A 15,923-nucleotide genomic window follows, 5' to 3' on the forward strand; every position below is an offset into this window, starting at 1 on the left:
GTGGATCAATGCACTAATTGGTGACCAACAGAGTGAATAGGGATACCATAGTATAAGAGAAATATTTGTAATCATATCTGATAAGAAATTCATATCCTTAATATATGAAGAATTATTATAACTCAAAAATCCCAACTGATTCAACATGAAAAATGGGCAGAAGACTTGATCAGACATTTATTCCCCCAAATCAACATCACAGATGGAAAGGGAAATGCAAAACAAAACCACATCACAAAACTTTGTTTGATATTATCAAAGTAGCAGAAAATAAAGTGTCCTAAGGAAGTGCTTTAATGGGAGCCCTTGTGCACTGCCAACAGCTTGGGTGGTAAAGCCACTGTGAAAAACAGTATGATTCTCCAAAACTGTATACAGAATTACCATACATTCAACAATTCCACTTTTGAGCATGTACTCAGAAGAACTGAAAGCAAGGGCTCATATAGATATTTATGTATTAATGCCAAGAGTGCAGAATTATTTACAATAGCAAAATAGTGAAGCAACAAGTGTCCATCACAAGATGGGTGGACAAAACAATGTGATAAAATAAAATGTTTCTTCAGCTTAAAAAAAGGAAATTCTGATATATGCTACAATGTGGGTGAACCTTATAGACATTATGCTAAGTGAAATAATCCAGTCACAAAAGAACAAATATTGTGTGATTCCACTTATACAAGGAACCTAGAATCATCAAATATATGGACATTAGAATGGCTGGTGTCAGTGGCTGGGGGAAAGGGGAATAGTTTATTTTTGAATGGACATGAAATTTCAGTTGGTGAGGAAAAAGATGGTTCTAAAGATAATAATGGGGCTGGTTGTAGACAATATGAATGCACTTAATCCACTGAATCGTACAGTTAAAATGGCAAACTTTCTTATGTATAACTTTCCACAATAAAAACATAGTATCTACATATTTCAGAGCATTGCACTGTGGTTTGGAATGAGCCTCTCTCAATCACTTGTAGCTTATCAGGAAGGCTCATCCACCTGATGAATGAGTCCAACTCACTGGAATATAAGGTTCAAACAAATAAGAACGAATACCTCACACAAGACAAAGAAACAACTCTTGGACACCTATTATGCAACAGCCACTGTATTCAGCAGTAGTAATAAAATGAAGAAAACAAAGAGTTAGAGCTAAATATAGCTTTTCATAAAATATGGTGATTTAAGGTGGATTGCATGCTCAGGATACAACAGAAGCACAAAGGAACAAATCATTGCTCTTTATTATGAGATTTGCTAAAGATAGCTGTGATAAATACATTGCTTTTTAATGGATTGTCAAAGTACAGAAAATGTATTTCTGATTAAGGTAAAAATTATAACTTTATAATGCTTCTGTTGTCTATAAAACAACAAATTATTGATAAACATCTACTTCATTAAATTATAATAAACCTAATAAAAATCATGGAAATGAAAGAGTATCTATTAGGAACAGAAAATACAGATATTTCTCACCCCAAGATTATCCTGTATTTGCACTTCTAAGAAGTATTGCTATGGCAACTCAATTATTTTAAGATGTTTGGAGATCACACTAAAACAGATACTGTTGAAAATCAACATTTACACTTTTATTATTAATCATACTTTAAACTTAGAGATGACTATTGAGATTTATTTCTCTTCAATTTGAAAAGATAACATTAGTTGTTTATAGGTAAACAAAATCTTCAAGAACAATGAGTTTAGGGTCATTTGTATGTGTAGACAGAGCAGAATGAGAGCGAGACATTGAGAGAGAGAGAAAGAAGTTGGGAAAACACCACAAAGCATTAATATGCAAAAAAAATCAGTGTGGTTTTTGAAAATTAGAAAGTACATAAAGACAAAATTATGGCCTTAATAACATTCAATCATGTTATTTTAAATATTTTTTAAAATAGATTTTGAAAACCATTTTTGATGGTGGTTCATTCACCTTATCATAGGTCTTTCAGGTTATAGTAAGAAGATTGTCATGTAAGACAAAAAGTCATGCAAATGATATGAAAAGCAAAAAGAAGAATGTAAAGTTTTATGAATGTGAATAATTAAATGACTCATAGCAGAGAAAATGCAGCAACAGATAAACAATTTTCCCAAGGAAGTTAGAATATTTCAAACACAGAAGTAACACTTACCAATTTCCCTTATTTACAGGATCACATTTAACATATTATAAATCCACTAATCAAAACTTTTATCACAATACTGGAATAATATTCTGCCTTATAAAGGAAGGAAGTTTAGCACATGTGTCAACATGGATGAACCTTGAAGACATTAACAGCTAGAAAATGATAGATATTGTCTGGTTCCACTTACGTGAGGTACTAGACTAGTCAAAATCATAGAGACAGAAAGTAGAATGGAGGGTTTCTAGAGGTTGGTGAGTGTGAGGAATTAGTGTTTAATGGATTCAGAGTTTCAGTCTGGGAACATGAAAAAGTTCTGGAAATGGGTGGTAGGGTTGGCTGCACAACAATGTAAATGTACTTCATTCCACAAAACTGTATGCTTAAAAATGGGTAAAATGTCAAATTTTATGTTATATATATTTTACCACAATAAAATATAAAAGAAACCAGGCAGTAGAGGAGAGAGGGGTTGAGGGGAGGCTCTGTAGAGGCAGCCCTGCAGAGATCCCATCTACTTTCCCTCATCCTGGGGCTGCCACTTCTCTCACTCGGATCCGGTGCCAGTGGCAGTGATGGCAATGGATGTGAGATAATCAGTAAGTACTGATTCTGTATCTGAGATCCACGGACCAGTGTATCCAGAGAAGGGTAGACTCCTTGCTTTGGTTTCATGACTATAAAACTGTTGCTCAGGATGGGAACTTTGCAAACAGACTTTCATAATGAGCCTGAGGTTCAGCAATGAGATGGCAGAGTAAGAGAGCAATTTGCAGAAGACTGAAGAGCAAGATGGGAAAGATGAAACTCTCCCCAACCAGGCCAACATTCTGGGAAATTAATCCAGCCGAATGCATGGAAGACAGGCCAAGAGGAAGGATTCCAAGGAAATAGGCACAAATTTGAAATATTAAAGAACAAAGGGAGGGAAGGAAGTAGGACGAGGAAGAAAAGGAAAGAATAAGAAAGAGACTTACAAAGAGAATTCTGAAGCTGAGTTGAGTGGCTTTGTCATGGACCTGAATGTGAGACCCACAGGAAGGCCATTACTCCTTGGGATCCTTGCACTGTGGTAAAATAGAGCAGGGGTTGGACAACCATGTCCCATAGGCCAAATCCATTGACCTGTCTTTGTACCACCCATTGGCTAAGAATGTTTTTACATTTTCAGGCTGGAGTGTGACTCAGTTGTACAGTGCCTACTTAACATGCACATGGCCTGGGGTTCGAACCCTAGCACCCAAATAGTTAAATGAATAAATAAATAAATTAATAAAAATGAAAAAAAAAAAAAAAAAAAACTTTTATCTGGTCAGGAGTCAGTACAGGAAGAATGCATTAGTCACTTCAAAATTCCTGGTAGGGGGGTATATAGGCATCCTTTTATGTGTAAAGTAAAATGATTCAAACCTAAAAACACAGGGATTTTTTATGACTTACCACATCATTGAGGCTATAAACACCTCAGTAATCATTTCTCTAAATCATATATGGTTTTAAGCTTTAAGCATAGAATAAAGAGACTGAAGGAATGAATGAAGCACGATGTGGCAATACATTTTTGTATCATTGGTGTAGGAAACAAAGGATTTAATGAAGCAGAATTTGTGCTTTTTATATAATCTTACTTTAAACCCGTGATTCCTTTATTTAAACTGGAGAAGAATATCTCTGAAAAAGTAATTTTTTCCAATTCAATAAATGGTATGGGAAATATTCTTAAAACATTTACTTAGAGAATCAGACTTTTAAGCTATGCGATATAAGAGCTGTGTCAACGGATGCATGTGATACGGCCTTTTCTCTATTCCTCCTTACTCCCTGAGTTCTCCAATGCAGCTGTCCTTACTTGGGCTGTTTCTTCAAAGACCTGAGGACTGGAGTTGCTTCCATTTTGTGACTACCTTCATAGTCCTCAGTGTCCTCTCTACTTAACCAGAAAAAAAGAATGGAAGGATTTCATGAGCCAGGCTTGGAGTACATATTATTTCTGCTCACTTCTTCATGGCTGTGGATCCAATCATATGACTACAGCTAACCCCAAATGAAGGTAAAAAATACAGTTGAACTGTGTGAATTTAATAAATACTGTGCTGGTTAATTTATCTCTTCATAGGTAAGGGTTTCTATTTCCTGAGCTTACTTCCTGTGAGAACAAAATTTTATAATTATCCAGTTATTTTTCCATGCCATTGTGTGTGTGTATGACAGTGTATAAACACATAAACACATCAATATAAGAAACAATACTACCTTGTCAAAACATTCCCAAAGAAGTTTTCTTTCACTTCCTCATTACTCTTTCAAAAATCATCTTTCTGCCTCAGGCACTTCTTTAATCCCAGACTTCTGCCACAGTATAGTACTTCTATCACTGTATCACATATAAATCTTCCTAGTGTATCAGTACTCTAAAAGGTTTTTTTTGGCTGGGTATGATGGCTCACACCTGTAATCCTAGCTACTTGGGAGGCAGAGATCCTGAGAATTGTGGTTCAAGGCCACCGTAGACAAAAATTTAGAGAGGCCCCCAGAACCCCTGCCCCCATCTCAACCAAGAAAAACTGGGAATGGTGGTCCAGGCCTGTCATCCCAGCTACTCGGGTTGTGTAATACAAGGATTGTGGTTCAGGTCAGCTGGTGCATAAATGTGACATCTTATTCAAAAAATAACAAAAGCAAAAGGGCTGAGAGTGTGGCTCAAGTGGTAGAGTGCCTGCCAAGTAAGCATGAGGCCCTGAGTTCAAATCCCACTCAGTACCCCCATAAAAGGTTTTTTTAAAATACATTAAAAAATCCCTTCCTTTCTGGATTCTAACTCTTTTCCATGACGTGTCTGTCATTAAAATATCTAGTCTTTAAAAATATCTAGCAATTTGTTAGTAGTGAAGACCTAATCTGAAATAGTGTAATATTCCTCACAAAATGATACCTAAGCTCACTACATCAGAATCAGCAGATATGTTTGATAAACTTTCAATATCTAAACCAGGAATTTGGAGTTACAACCTCCCAAAGACATGCTGAAATCTCCATTTAAAAGATCATTTCCTATGACTATTGCATAATGGATTTAAGAATTTAAGACTTTAGTGACACTGTCCTTGAAAAGGACATATTTTGATTTATTATAGACTTTATAAAAATAAAAGTATATGGTGGCAACTATGACATTTTGGAAAGAAACTTTGAACATAATGACCTTGAATTTAATGTCATATCAATTACTGGAATTTCCACCTTAGCAAAGCATCTAATCCTTAGTTAGTCTATAACATAACAATAACATTTCATTATTTAATGCCTGAAAGCACAAAGATGTTCAATACCTCTGAACTATTAATCTCTTTAGAAACAACTGACAAAAACCTGCTATTTTTATTGAAAAGACAATGAAGTAGGCAAAAATCAATGTGAAAAAAAATAAAAGCTTAATTAAAGTTTCAACACTTTTGTTGCTCATTTTCAGACTTCTTAGGGCATCCTTTTAATTTTTTTGAAAAACTATCTGGGCACTCAATTCACAATTTTCTTCTACCCACATAATCACATGTGGCACATCCTTGTCAGCCATATTACTGCTTGTTATTGGAAGCATTTATCTCATTTTTGGAATTATTCTAAGTTTATTTTGCTTACAACACACTTTAATAATTCCCTGATAACACATGTACTCTACAGAGGTTTATTTGGCATTCTATCATTTCTAAGATATTTTCTTTACCTTATATGGAGTTAGACACCCCCTCAGATATTTGTGTAGAATATATATTTCATGTTGATTATAACACATTTTCACAAATACACCAAAGTTATTTTATACGGAAAATATCTATCAACTAGTAGTGGCTGCTTGAAGTGATGTGGTGTGATGTTGGGGGAATGGTCTCTCACTTACACCATTATAAGACAGACAGAATTAACTACTGATGTCTATTGTGGAAATGGGAACTGAGAATGGCCATCAATGATGACCTTTTTTATAGAACAATTTGCACCTATGGATCAAAGCCAATCAGAAATTGGCAGATGATGTTTCAGCAACCTTTCATCTAAACTCAAGCTATAAAGCCCTGCCATAGATATTCAAAGATGTTTGTGATCAAAGGACCCCTGAATTGTTTGTTATGATTAAACCAAAGAGTTTAACTCACTACCCTCAGGATGCCATTAGTCCATGAATTTCAAGTCTATTTTTGAAGGGTCATCTCATGAAGGGAAATGTGATGTTCAAAGAACCTCTGGCTACTTTCAAAGAACAATTTTCATGCAAGGTATACTTAGGATAACAGGTTAAATAAGTAAAGAGGTTAAATAAATAATAAAGATAATAAGAAAGTTTAGTTTCCACTTGGTTTCCCAGATATGGGTGCGTCGATAAAGCAATTATTAAAGAAGCAACATAGGTATAAAGAAATACTAGTAGTTTTGTTTCATATCCAAAGCACAGGAAGAGTAAAATCAATGAGATATTTGGCCAATCCAAAAGGGATATATTTATATTTTTTTGCTATAAAATAGATCAAGTGGTTAGAGAAATCACAAAGGGACTGAGGACTAAAATACAAAGCTTTAGGAGGACTTGTTAGAAGGATGGGGCTCCTTTACCTATGGAGCTCTACTTTGTTGAAAACAGAGATATCTAGAGGAAGTACTAGATATTTAATTTTTCTATTTGTATTTAAGTAAATTTCATATAATTAACTTTATATATAAATATCTCAACTGAAATTGAATAAAATGTACATATTCTCCCCCACAAAACTCTAATATTGCCACACTAGGAAAAATATCCAAGAAGTAAACATCTTTTGAATTCTAAGACAGTACCAAATGTGAATGTTGCTCCTGACACAAAATTTAAAAATGAACCAAGCTGTCATTTAGCTTCTTTACAAATAAACAGGAAATCCAGGTAAAAATATAGCAAACTGTTGATAGCTATTAGTGCTGCAACAAAGTTAGATAAGATTCCCATAGCTTCCAGGTGTCTTCATGATTGAAATAAATAACTCCTTAAAAAATAAAGCAAAATAAACCAATTTATGAAGACAGGATATGTGACTTCATGGTTTAGAATGTGTATAAATGCATATATACATACATATTCTTAAATACTGAACACTCTAGATACCTATTTAGAGAAGATAATAGTTTTGTTGCTCAAGTTTACAACATAAAATTAAATATAATATTTTTAGCAGAAAATACTTTTTTTTTTTTTTACATCTACTTACATCTATTTTAGCATAACTCACTGAAGTTGCTGCCAGCATTCTTTAGTAAATGTGACTTTTCTTCTTCTTCTTTTTATTTATTTATTTATTGGTGGTACTGGGGTTTGAACTCAGGGCCTACACCTTAAGCCACTCCACCAGCCCTTTTTTGTGAAGGGCTTTTTTTCTTTTTTTTTCATTTTTCTTTTATTATTCATATGTGCATACAAGGCTTGGTTCAGAAAATACTTTCATGGAAAACTCATTCAATATAGTTTCCCTTAAATGACATCCTGTTTATTGGGAATTAAGTTTCCAATGATACATAAAATTTAATGTAAAAGGCCAAATAATTTATTTAGAAAATTATACCTTCAGGCATATAAAACCCCATGGTTTTTTCCTCCTATACAAAACACATACAGTGTGTAGTGATTATGATTGTTTGGGTATGAAACTCCCCCACAAAAAGCTAATATGCAAAAAGCCTGGTCCCCATTCCTGGAAGTTTCCACAGGCATCATTTTTCCATTTACATACATGTGTACATGGTATTTGCATTATATTACACAGTATTCACCCTCTCACACCTCTTCCCCACCACCTCCCTCTTCCCACTGGTACCAGCCAATTCCCCCCCACACCCCACCCCCAACCCAGGCAGGACCTGTTTCACCCTCCTGTTCTCCGATTTTGTAGAAGAAAAGAAAATGACATTTTTGGCATCTTTTAAGATAGCTACACAGGGAGTTTCCTTGTGACATTTCCACATATATGTTATGGCCCAAATTGGTTCATCTCCTCTATTTTTCTTCATTCTACCTTAGTCTCTTTCTTATGGTAGTTTAAAGCATTTTAAAAATTCTACATTCATTCCTGTATGCAGAGTACATCAACCATACTCATTTTCTTATTGTCCTTCTTTTACCCTACCACTATCGTACATGACCTCCCTGTAGTGTGACCTGTTTTTCATAATATTGCTGTATTTGTATTAGGTCTATATTCCACATATAAGAGAGAACATGCAACTTTTGGTCTTCTGAACCTGGCTAACTTCACTTAAGATGACATTTTCCGGTTTCGTAATTTTTTTTACACTAGTAGGTTTTTTTAACTAGTAGGTTACACCACCACATCAAGAGTTGAATTTAGTGAATTAGTTCCTAAAAATTTCTGAGATGGATGAAAATTGGAGTGGAGGGAATAAGAGAAAAAAAATCACTTCTTAAAATACCATTCTTTTAGTCAAGTAAAAATTTTACTATTACTTTTTTATAAAATTATAATAGCCCATTGCTAGTACCAAGGGTAGTAAAGGTACCAACTGTACAACTCCTCTTACCTTTAAATTCCAGCCATCTATGAATATTTTTAAACATTATTATAGTACTCAATATTGTTTATAATTCAGTTTTGCTAGTGTGAAACAGATCACTGTTCTTTATTAATATTCACATTACTGATGAGATTTCTTTCTCTTCCTATTTTCAATTGTTAAAAAACCTTGATAGAATATTACGCAGACAAAATGAATAATTTTACCCTGCTAAAAATGTTTTCCAGAATCATTTTTCAGAAGTTCATGAGCCCTTAATAACTATTAACAGAAAGCACTACCTGAGAGAGGCAGCTAATTATTTTCCAGTAAATGTGCTCCTATTTTGATTGGTTACTATCTCCAAACAGAAATACTGATTATTTTTGTGGGTATAATATTCAGTAGTTCATAATTACAGTCATTGTATTCTTTATGAAGCACCCTTTTAAAAGTAGCAATATTCCAAGAGGATCCATTCTGGTGGCACTCTAATGTTGCTTTCACATGACATTTAACTGCTGCTGTCATTATATCAATAATGTCACATGATAAAAGCTTTAGCCCACAAGGGAGGGGTGAGGATAGGTAAGACACCTAAAAAACTAGCTAGCATTTGTTGCCCTTAATGCAGAGAAACTAAAGCAGATACCTTAAAGCAACTGAGGCCAATAGGAAAAGGGGACCAGGAACTAGAGAAAAGGTTAGATCAAAAAGAATTAACCTAGAAGGTAACACCCACGCACAGGAAATCAATGTGAGTCAATGCCCTGTATAGCTATCCTTATCTCAACCAGCAAAAACCCTTGTTCCTTCCTATTATTGCTTATACTCTCTCTACAACAAAATTAGAGATAAGGGCAAAATAGTTTCTGCTGGGTATTGAGGGGGAGAGCGGGAGGGGGTGGAGTGGGTGGTAAGGGAGGGGGTGGGGGCAGGGGGGAGAAATAAACCAAGCCTTGTATGCACATATGAATAATAAAAGAAAAATGAAAAAAAAAAAAAAAAAGCCCAATTAGTATAAGTATAGAAGCACTTGAACTGCTTTCTAAATGTGTACTCTGCCAAGAACTCATAAACATGCTCATTCATCAGTGAGCATGACTTCCCTTTTATTTAAATGTATTAAAATTAACTTGGAGATTTTTTTTTTTGTTAAAGTAGAAAACTTCTTCAATAGGGTTCTATGGCTTCTGAATGAAGGATTTGAGTCTCTATTGCCATTAGGGTAAAAGTAAGAAGTCCTTGTGAACTCACTTTGTTACCTTCCTTGTATCTTTTGCTCCAAACTCTACTTGGATTCCTGAATTCCTGATCACACTTGTCTCTCAATTCCTAAACTTTGTTCCAGATGTTTCTTGTGCTTAATAAACATTATTATCCTTGATGCTTCCAAATAATTCCAATTCCTAGTGCTTAATAATAGCAAGTAATTTGTTGTTTTTGTTAGAATTTAAGCTGGCACTTAGGTTCAAGTGGTAGACTGCCTGCCTTGTGAACATAAATACTATCAAGAAAAATAAATTAGCTTTCCAGATATTTTTTCTTCCCTGTCTCGATATCTAAACTCAGAAAAGCCAGGACTATTGTTTTACAAGTTTTTAACCCTCAGGTTCAGCATATAACTGATGAATATTTGATAAAATGTACATATAGATAATTTCATCTCTTTGAAACTGAGCTCAAATGGAAGCTGTTTGGAAAGTCTTCTGTTAATATTTCAACAAGTATTTAATAAATACCTTTTAAGTTTAAAGGCACTCGTATACGTTCATTTGTGGATGCAAAGATTTGTATGTTCCTGAACAGAAGAATCCAAAGAGCAAATGTTAATGACAGGATCTGCATCTGAAAAAAGAAGCCTAATACTCTCCAAGTACTCACTCTTTCTTCCTCAGTTTAGTCTCCACTTCCTGCCAATCTTGTATGTGTGTACAAACACATACCATACATATGTACATGTATTATATATTTTTATGGTTGAATTTGCATTAAGTATTTACCATTTCCTTCATTTTCCTCATTTTTTTTCTCATGTTGTAATGGCACACACAAGTTAGACACTGTAGTCAACATTAAGAGTGAATTTTCCAGTGAGAAACACGACATCTTCCTAAGCAGTCTATTGTCTTTACTTCTAGAATATCTGGTCAGGTTAATTCAGGCCTCACATATATGGAGTCCATGAATCAGTTTCTGTTCCTAAAGACAGATCCTTTCCCTAAAATACACATGTAAAGCATAAATTATGATGTCATCATTAGATACATAAGCTTAAAACTTTAACCTAACTACTTTGTAACTAAAGTTCATCTAACAATTTAAAATTTAGAACTGGATATGACTATGGCATCCAGAATCTAATCTTTACATATTAGAACCATGAAGTTTTTTCATAACTTTTTAAGCAGTTATAAATTTAACTAAGTAGGATAATATATAACCCTTAAAAATGTCAGTTTAAAAAGGCTTCAAAACAAACATGAGAGATGTTGATTCCAGAGGTAATGCCTAGGTTATTCAGGATTTTCAGGGCAAAGTGTTTCAGTGAATCACGTTTGTTAATAGATTAAAAACCCAAACACTGCTTCTCAGAGTCCAATATTCTAAGAATAAAAAGGTTCACTTAAAAACTGCGCTGGAAATAATAATGAAATCAATTTATTTAATTTCACACTCCACTAGTACTTCAAAACTTATGCATAAAGAAAAGACATAAAGAGATTCAAAGAGGAAGACATAAACATTTTAATACATGTTACATAAGCTCTGTAATATAGGAATAAGATGTATTAACCTCAGAAATACTCTAAAATGGGGGAAAATTAACATTGTGTGAAACTAGATAATTATCTCATTTTCAAAGTTAGCAGAAACTTCTCAGATCTGAATGATAATTTCGTATACCTAGTAGGTAATTATTTTACTCCCCTTTCAAACAGTATTATTGAAAATAATGTCTCAGTACAATACACAAGCCCATTCTTACATATATTTGTATTGGTGACACAAGGAAGAAAAGGCATTTACTTTCAGGGTTACTTAATACCTTCATTGATCACCACTGCCACAAATTTAGTACTATAAGCAATAAAGAAAAGTAGGAAATATCATTTCTTGTTAGAATAGGCAGGGTAGAATATTATGAAACTGTAATTTAATATTCTATGACTTTCAAAGTTATGCAGATAGCATGTAAGAGATCAGCTATCTAGGAAGATGACAAGAAAATCTGCAGAGACAGGCAATGTCACATAAGCACAGAAAACACTCAACAAAGAATTGTGGTTTTTGTAAACAAATACCACTAACTGGTTGGTTAGATATATAAGGTCAGAGATAATGACTCCCATGAGTTAAAAGGATTTTCAATGTTTATATCTCTGTCAGAAAATATTTTAGAAAAGGTAGATAGACCAGAAACAGCATTATATAAGTAAGATGTCTTTGGGGATATTATTGTGTACATACACACAAAGTTCTGGCTACACTTAAAAATCTTGTCTGTGTTATCTTTTCCTTTTTCCATTTTTTAACCATCTACATTTTCAACAAACATTCTGTGTGTCTTCCCTTTATAAGGGTTTTCCCTGATCCTGTTAATTTAATGATAACCAAAAATGATAAAGTCCCTTCCTTTTAAAAGCATACAATGATCACATCAACACACATAAAATACATATAGTTACATATGTATATATAGTTGTACCTATATAGAACTAATAAATTTTAAGAAACAATCTATAGTTATCATTATTTGATGTTAATAAAATAAAAATGAATAACAAAATCACAAAATTTGGCGGAATAAAAATAGTAAAGAATATTATCTTAAATTCACTTAGGGACTAAACACTATTCTAAATACATGTGAGAAGTGAAAAGAACAAAGTAAAATTCCTTGATTTATAATAAAATCAATACTAAAATTACAATCTACCTACAAATAATGGATAGGACATGTATTAAAATATGTGATATTCTCAGAGTGGTAAATAAAAATGTGTGTACACAACTGTGTTTATGAACATGAGAACAATAAACCAAAAGAAAGCAGAACAAAAAAGAATAATGTAGACAACAAGAAAATAGAAAAAAAAAAAACATATTAAAAGCAGTACTAAAGCCAAAGTCCATACTTTTCTCTTTTGGTAGACTTGGAGATTGAATCTAGGACACTGCACATGCTAGGCAAGTACTCTATATTCCCAGCCCGAGTCCTGTGCTTTTAAAAGAAAAAATAAAACTGAAATAAAAGCCTTTGGGAAATACTAATGAAAAGGAAACACTCAGGCATTAGATAGGATAATGTACAGATAAAAAAATATAAAACTCTCTTTCTCTCTCTATATATATACATGCATTCATATACATATATATAAACATATGTACATGTTCTACATGTTACATTAATAGCAGAAATTAACACAAATCCTTTCAATTTAATAAAGAGCATCAGGTATCCCCAAAGAAAAAGCCAAGGGAAAATGGACAGCTTATAGTAAAATTATACAAACATACAAATAAATAAGAAATGTGTAATATAAGCCCATAAATTTGTAAACTATGAACCTTTCCAACAAGATGTCTACATATATTTAAGATGATGAAAGATAAGTTCAAAATGTGAATCTTGAACCAGAACAACAATAACAAAAAAAGTAAAATAAAAATAAATACATTGGGTTCTCATATATAACTTCCTAAAGTAAAAAGCAAAAATAAAAATTCAAAAAACTAATGATTAGCAACATGCAATTAACAAAATGAATTTAAAGAAACTAGAATGCAATCTGGAGTGAATAATGAATACAAAATAATTTACGACATGAAGAAAACAAAATCAAAATCTAAGTAATAGTTAGTGTCTTAGAAGTAGCTAATGTAAAAGAGGTAAAAAACTTTTTAAAGACCTAAGACTGAAAATACTCTAGAATTATTCAAAGACTGACAATATAAGACATTTATTTCAGATGAAATCATTCCACATGAAAGCACTGAAATGTAAAAATAGGATGGCAAAAAAGGTAAGTAAATATAAAGCACTGACTGAATGAAATAATTATTTAAAAAGCTTAATTTTTAAGAAAGGCTAGAAGTAATAAGCTAAACAAAAATACCTATTATTTACAAGTAGGATGATCCTATGCTTGCTTTAATGTTTAGAAGATCAAAATTTAGATTTTGCTAATTATGACAGTTAAAATGGCAGAGAAGAGCTTCTAAACAAGAGAAAGGATGAAAGGAATAAAAATAAGTAAATAAAACCAAAAGAAAAGCAATGAATAAAAATGAAAATGAAAAAATTGGCGAAAGACAAATCCTGATTTCTTTAAGTAGCCTTTTAAATGCTGCATACAACTGATAAAGAAAGGCTGAAACTCAAAACAAGATGGAATTCAAGGGAAAGATACGCCAGGAAAGGGGTAACCAGAAAGACATAATATTAATATTGAAAGTGTTAGATTTCAAGTCTAAAAACATTAGCCTAGAGATGAAAAAAGCAAACCACACCATAGCAAAGGTTCAGTTTAGAAGAAAGATAAAAATGTAAATTGTATATACTTTAGTAAAGTAGCTACAAAGTATATAAAGCAGACTTAACAGAACTATAGAGAAATAAATCCATGATCCTAGTTGGAGACTTGAACACACCTCTCTGAGAAGGTAGTACTCAGTCTACAAAATGTAAGTATGTAAAAGATTTAACTGAAAGAAACAAAATCTAATAGATATATAGAAATCATTATACACAATTCTAACATACATTCGTTCTAAAACCATACAAAATATTAAAGAAAGACCATACCAAGGCAAGAATTGTTTTCCTTGCCAAATATAAAAGTATTTATTACATAGATGCCATTCTCTAATCAAACTAAAGTAAATTTAGCAGATTATCTTCCCCAGCATAGCAGAAAACCTCAAAATTATTTTCCAAAGAAAAATAAAGCAAAAAATTAATTATAACAGAAAACAGAAAATGTCATGAATTGAAAAGAAGATTGTGAAAATACGTAAAGTCAAGAAATTTGCAATCTTCAAAGTTTATTTCAGAATAATCCAAATGCATATTATTATCTGATAATAATAAGAATTTATAAAAACTAGTACGTTTTCTCTACACAAAAAACAGAAGGCAGGAAATGATCACATTATCACTAGACCTCATTGAAACAGAACATACAAGAGTGGATCACAAAAGCCAATCAAATAATGAAAAAAGAAGAGTAATCAAGGTACGTGTTAATCCACAAGATATCAAGAATACAACATCAGGCTACCATAAAACAGAATTAGATAAGCTCAATGTTGTAGCTCCTTGGGTACACAGCAAGGGTCTTACACAAAACACTAAACAAACATTTGGATCAGTCAAAAAAATTATCTTCTATCTAAACACCTACATAAAACATTGTTTATTGAATTAATCTCAGAATTTTTGCCTCATATGAATTTGGGCAAGCAAACCCTAAGGACTCAGGACATCTACACACTCTCCATTCATACCAGTCCTGCTCTTCTCATGTTAATAGCTTTTGAGTCACTGTAGTTCTTCCCACCAGCACATAAAGATGAATGGGTAATAGAGAGAGCCAGAGGTTTTAAATGAAAAGAATCCAGAGGTTACTCAAACTTGGACCATGGTCAGAAAACAGGTTGTACTTAAGAATTCATAATACGTCCTGCTGGAAAAGAGGAAGTAAGGAGTTAGTCCTCGGAGACCAGGCATGAGGATGAGGTCCTAAGCCTCCACAATAACATATGCTCTTTCCTCCATTCCACTTCCCATTTCCTTGATGAGCAGCAATGCTCAGATGAACAAAGAGGTAGATCAGGGGCCCTACTTCCTTCTACACTTGCAGGTCAGGGACAAGCCTAACCTACAATCTTATCTGCTTTAGAATTCTTGCCCACGCTGCTGTCCCAGTGAGCCAGGTCTACAATGGGATGTGGGCTTCTGGCTTTGGAGATAAGTAGTCTGGGCAGTGGGTAAGTTCAGGTTCCCAGTTTCTCTCTCTGCCTACCTGCCTATCTGTCCCATCTCTCATTCACCTTAGATGGTCTTCCCAGTGTTCTGCTCCACTCCTGGGCCTGGCTGGTGAGGCTTACCATTAGGGATATGCAGACGGAGGGGCAGTTCCTGTGGTAGCTGGGCACTTAACGTCAGACTCAGGGACCAGGGTTTTACCCTGTAGGGTATATAGCAGCTGGAGGAAGGTCTGGTGCCTAGAATGAGGAAGTAGA

The 15,923-nt window shown here is 33.6% G+C and overlaps 1 protein-coding gene across 3 annotated transcripts in view; it reads right to left on the bottom strand.

Moving 5' to 3' along the window:
- Positions 1-15,923, bottom strand: part of Zwint (ZW10 interacting kinetochore protein) — a 69,419-nt gene that overhangs the window by 51,111 nt on the left and 2,385 nt on the right. Inside the window, exons 7-8 of one of the 3 annotated variants that reach the window (XM_074078887.1) lie at positions 15,789-15,905; positions 14,707-15,361 (exon numbers count right to left, since the gene is read on the bottom strand). In XM_074078887.1, coding sequence (XP_073934988.1) covers positions 15,791-15,905 — 115 coding nt within the window. In that variant the 3' untranslated portion in view covers positions 14,707-15,361; positions 15,789-15,790. Of the gene's footprint in view, positions 1-14,706; positions 15,365-15,788; positions 15,906-15,923 lie in introns of those variants that run through there. The other 2 variants (XM_074078886.1, XM_074078888.1) reach the window with 2 other exon arrangements.

This window comes from Castor canadensis, chromosome 7 (assembly GCF_047511655.1).
Source record: "Castor canadensis chromosome 7, mCasCan1.hap1v2, whole genome shotgun sequence".
Classification (NCBI taxonomy): Eukaryota; Metazoa; Chordata; class Mammalia; order Rodentia; family Castoridae; genus Castor; species Castor canadensis.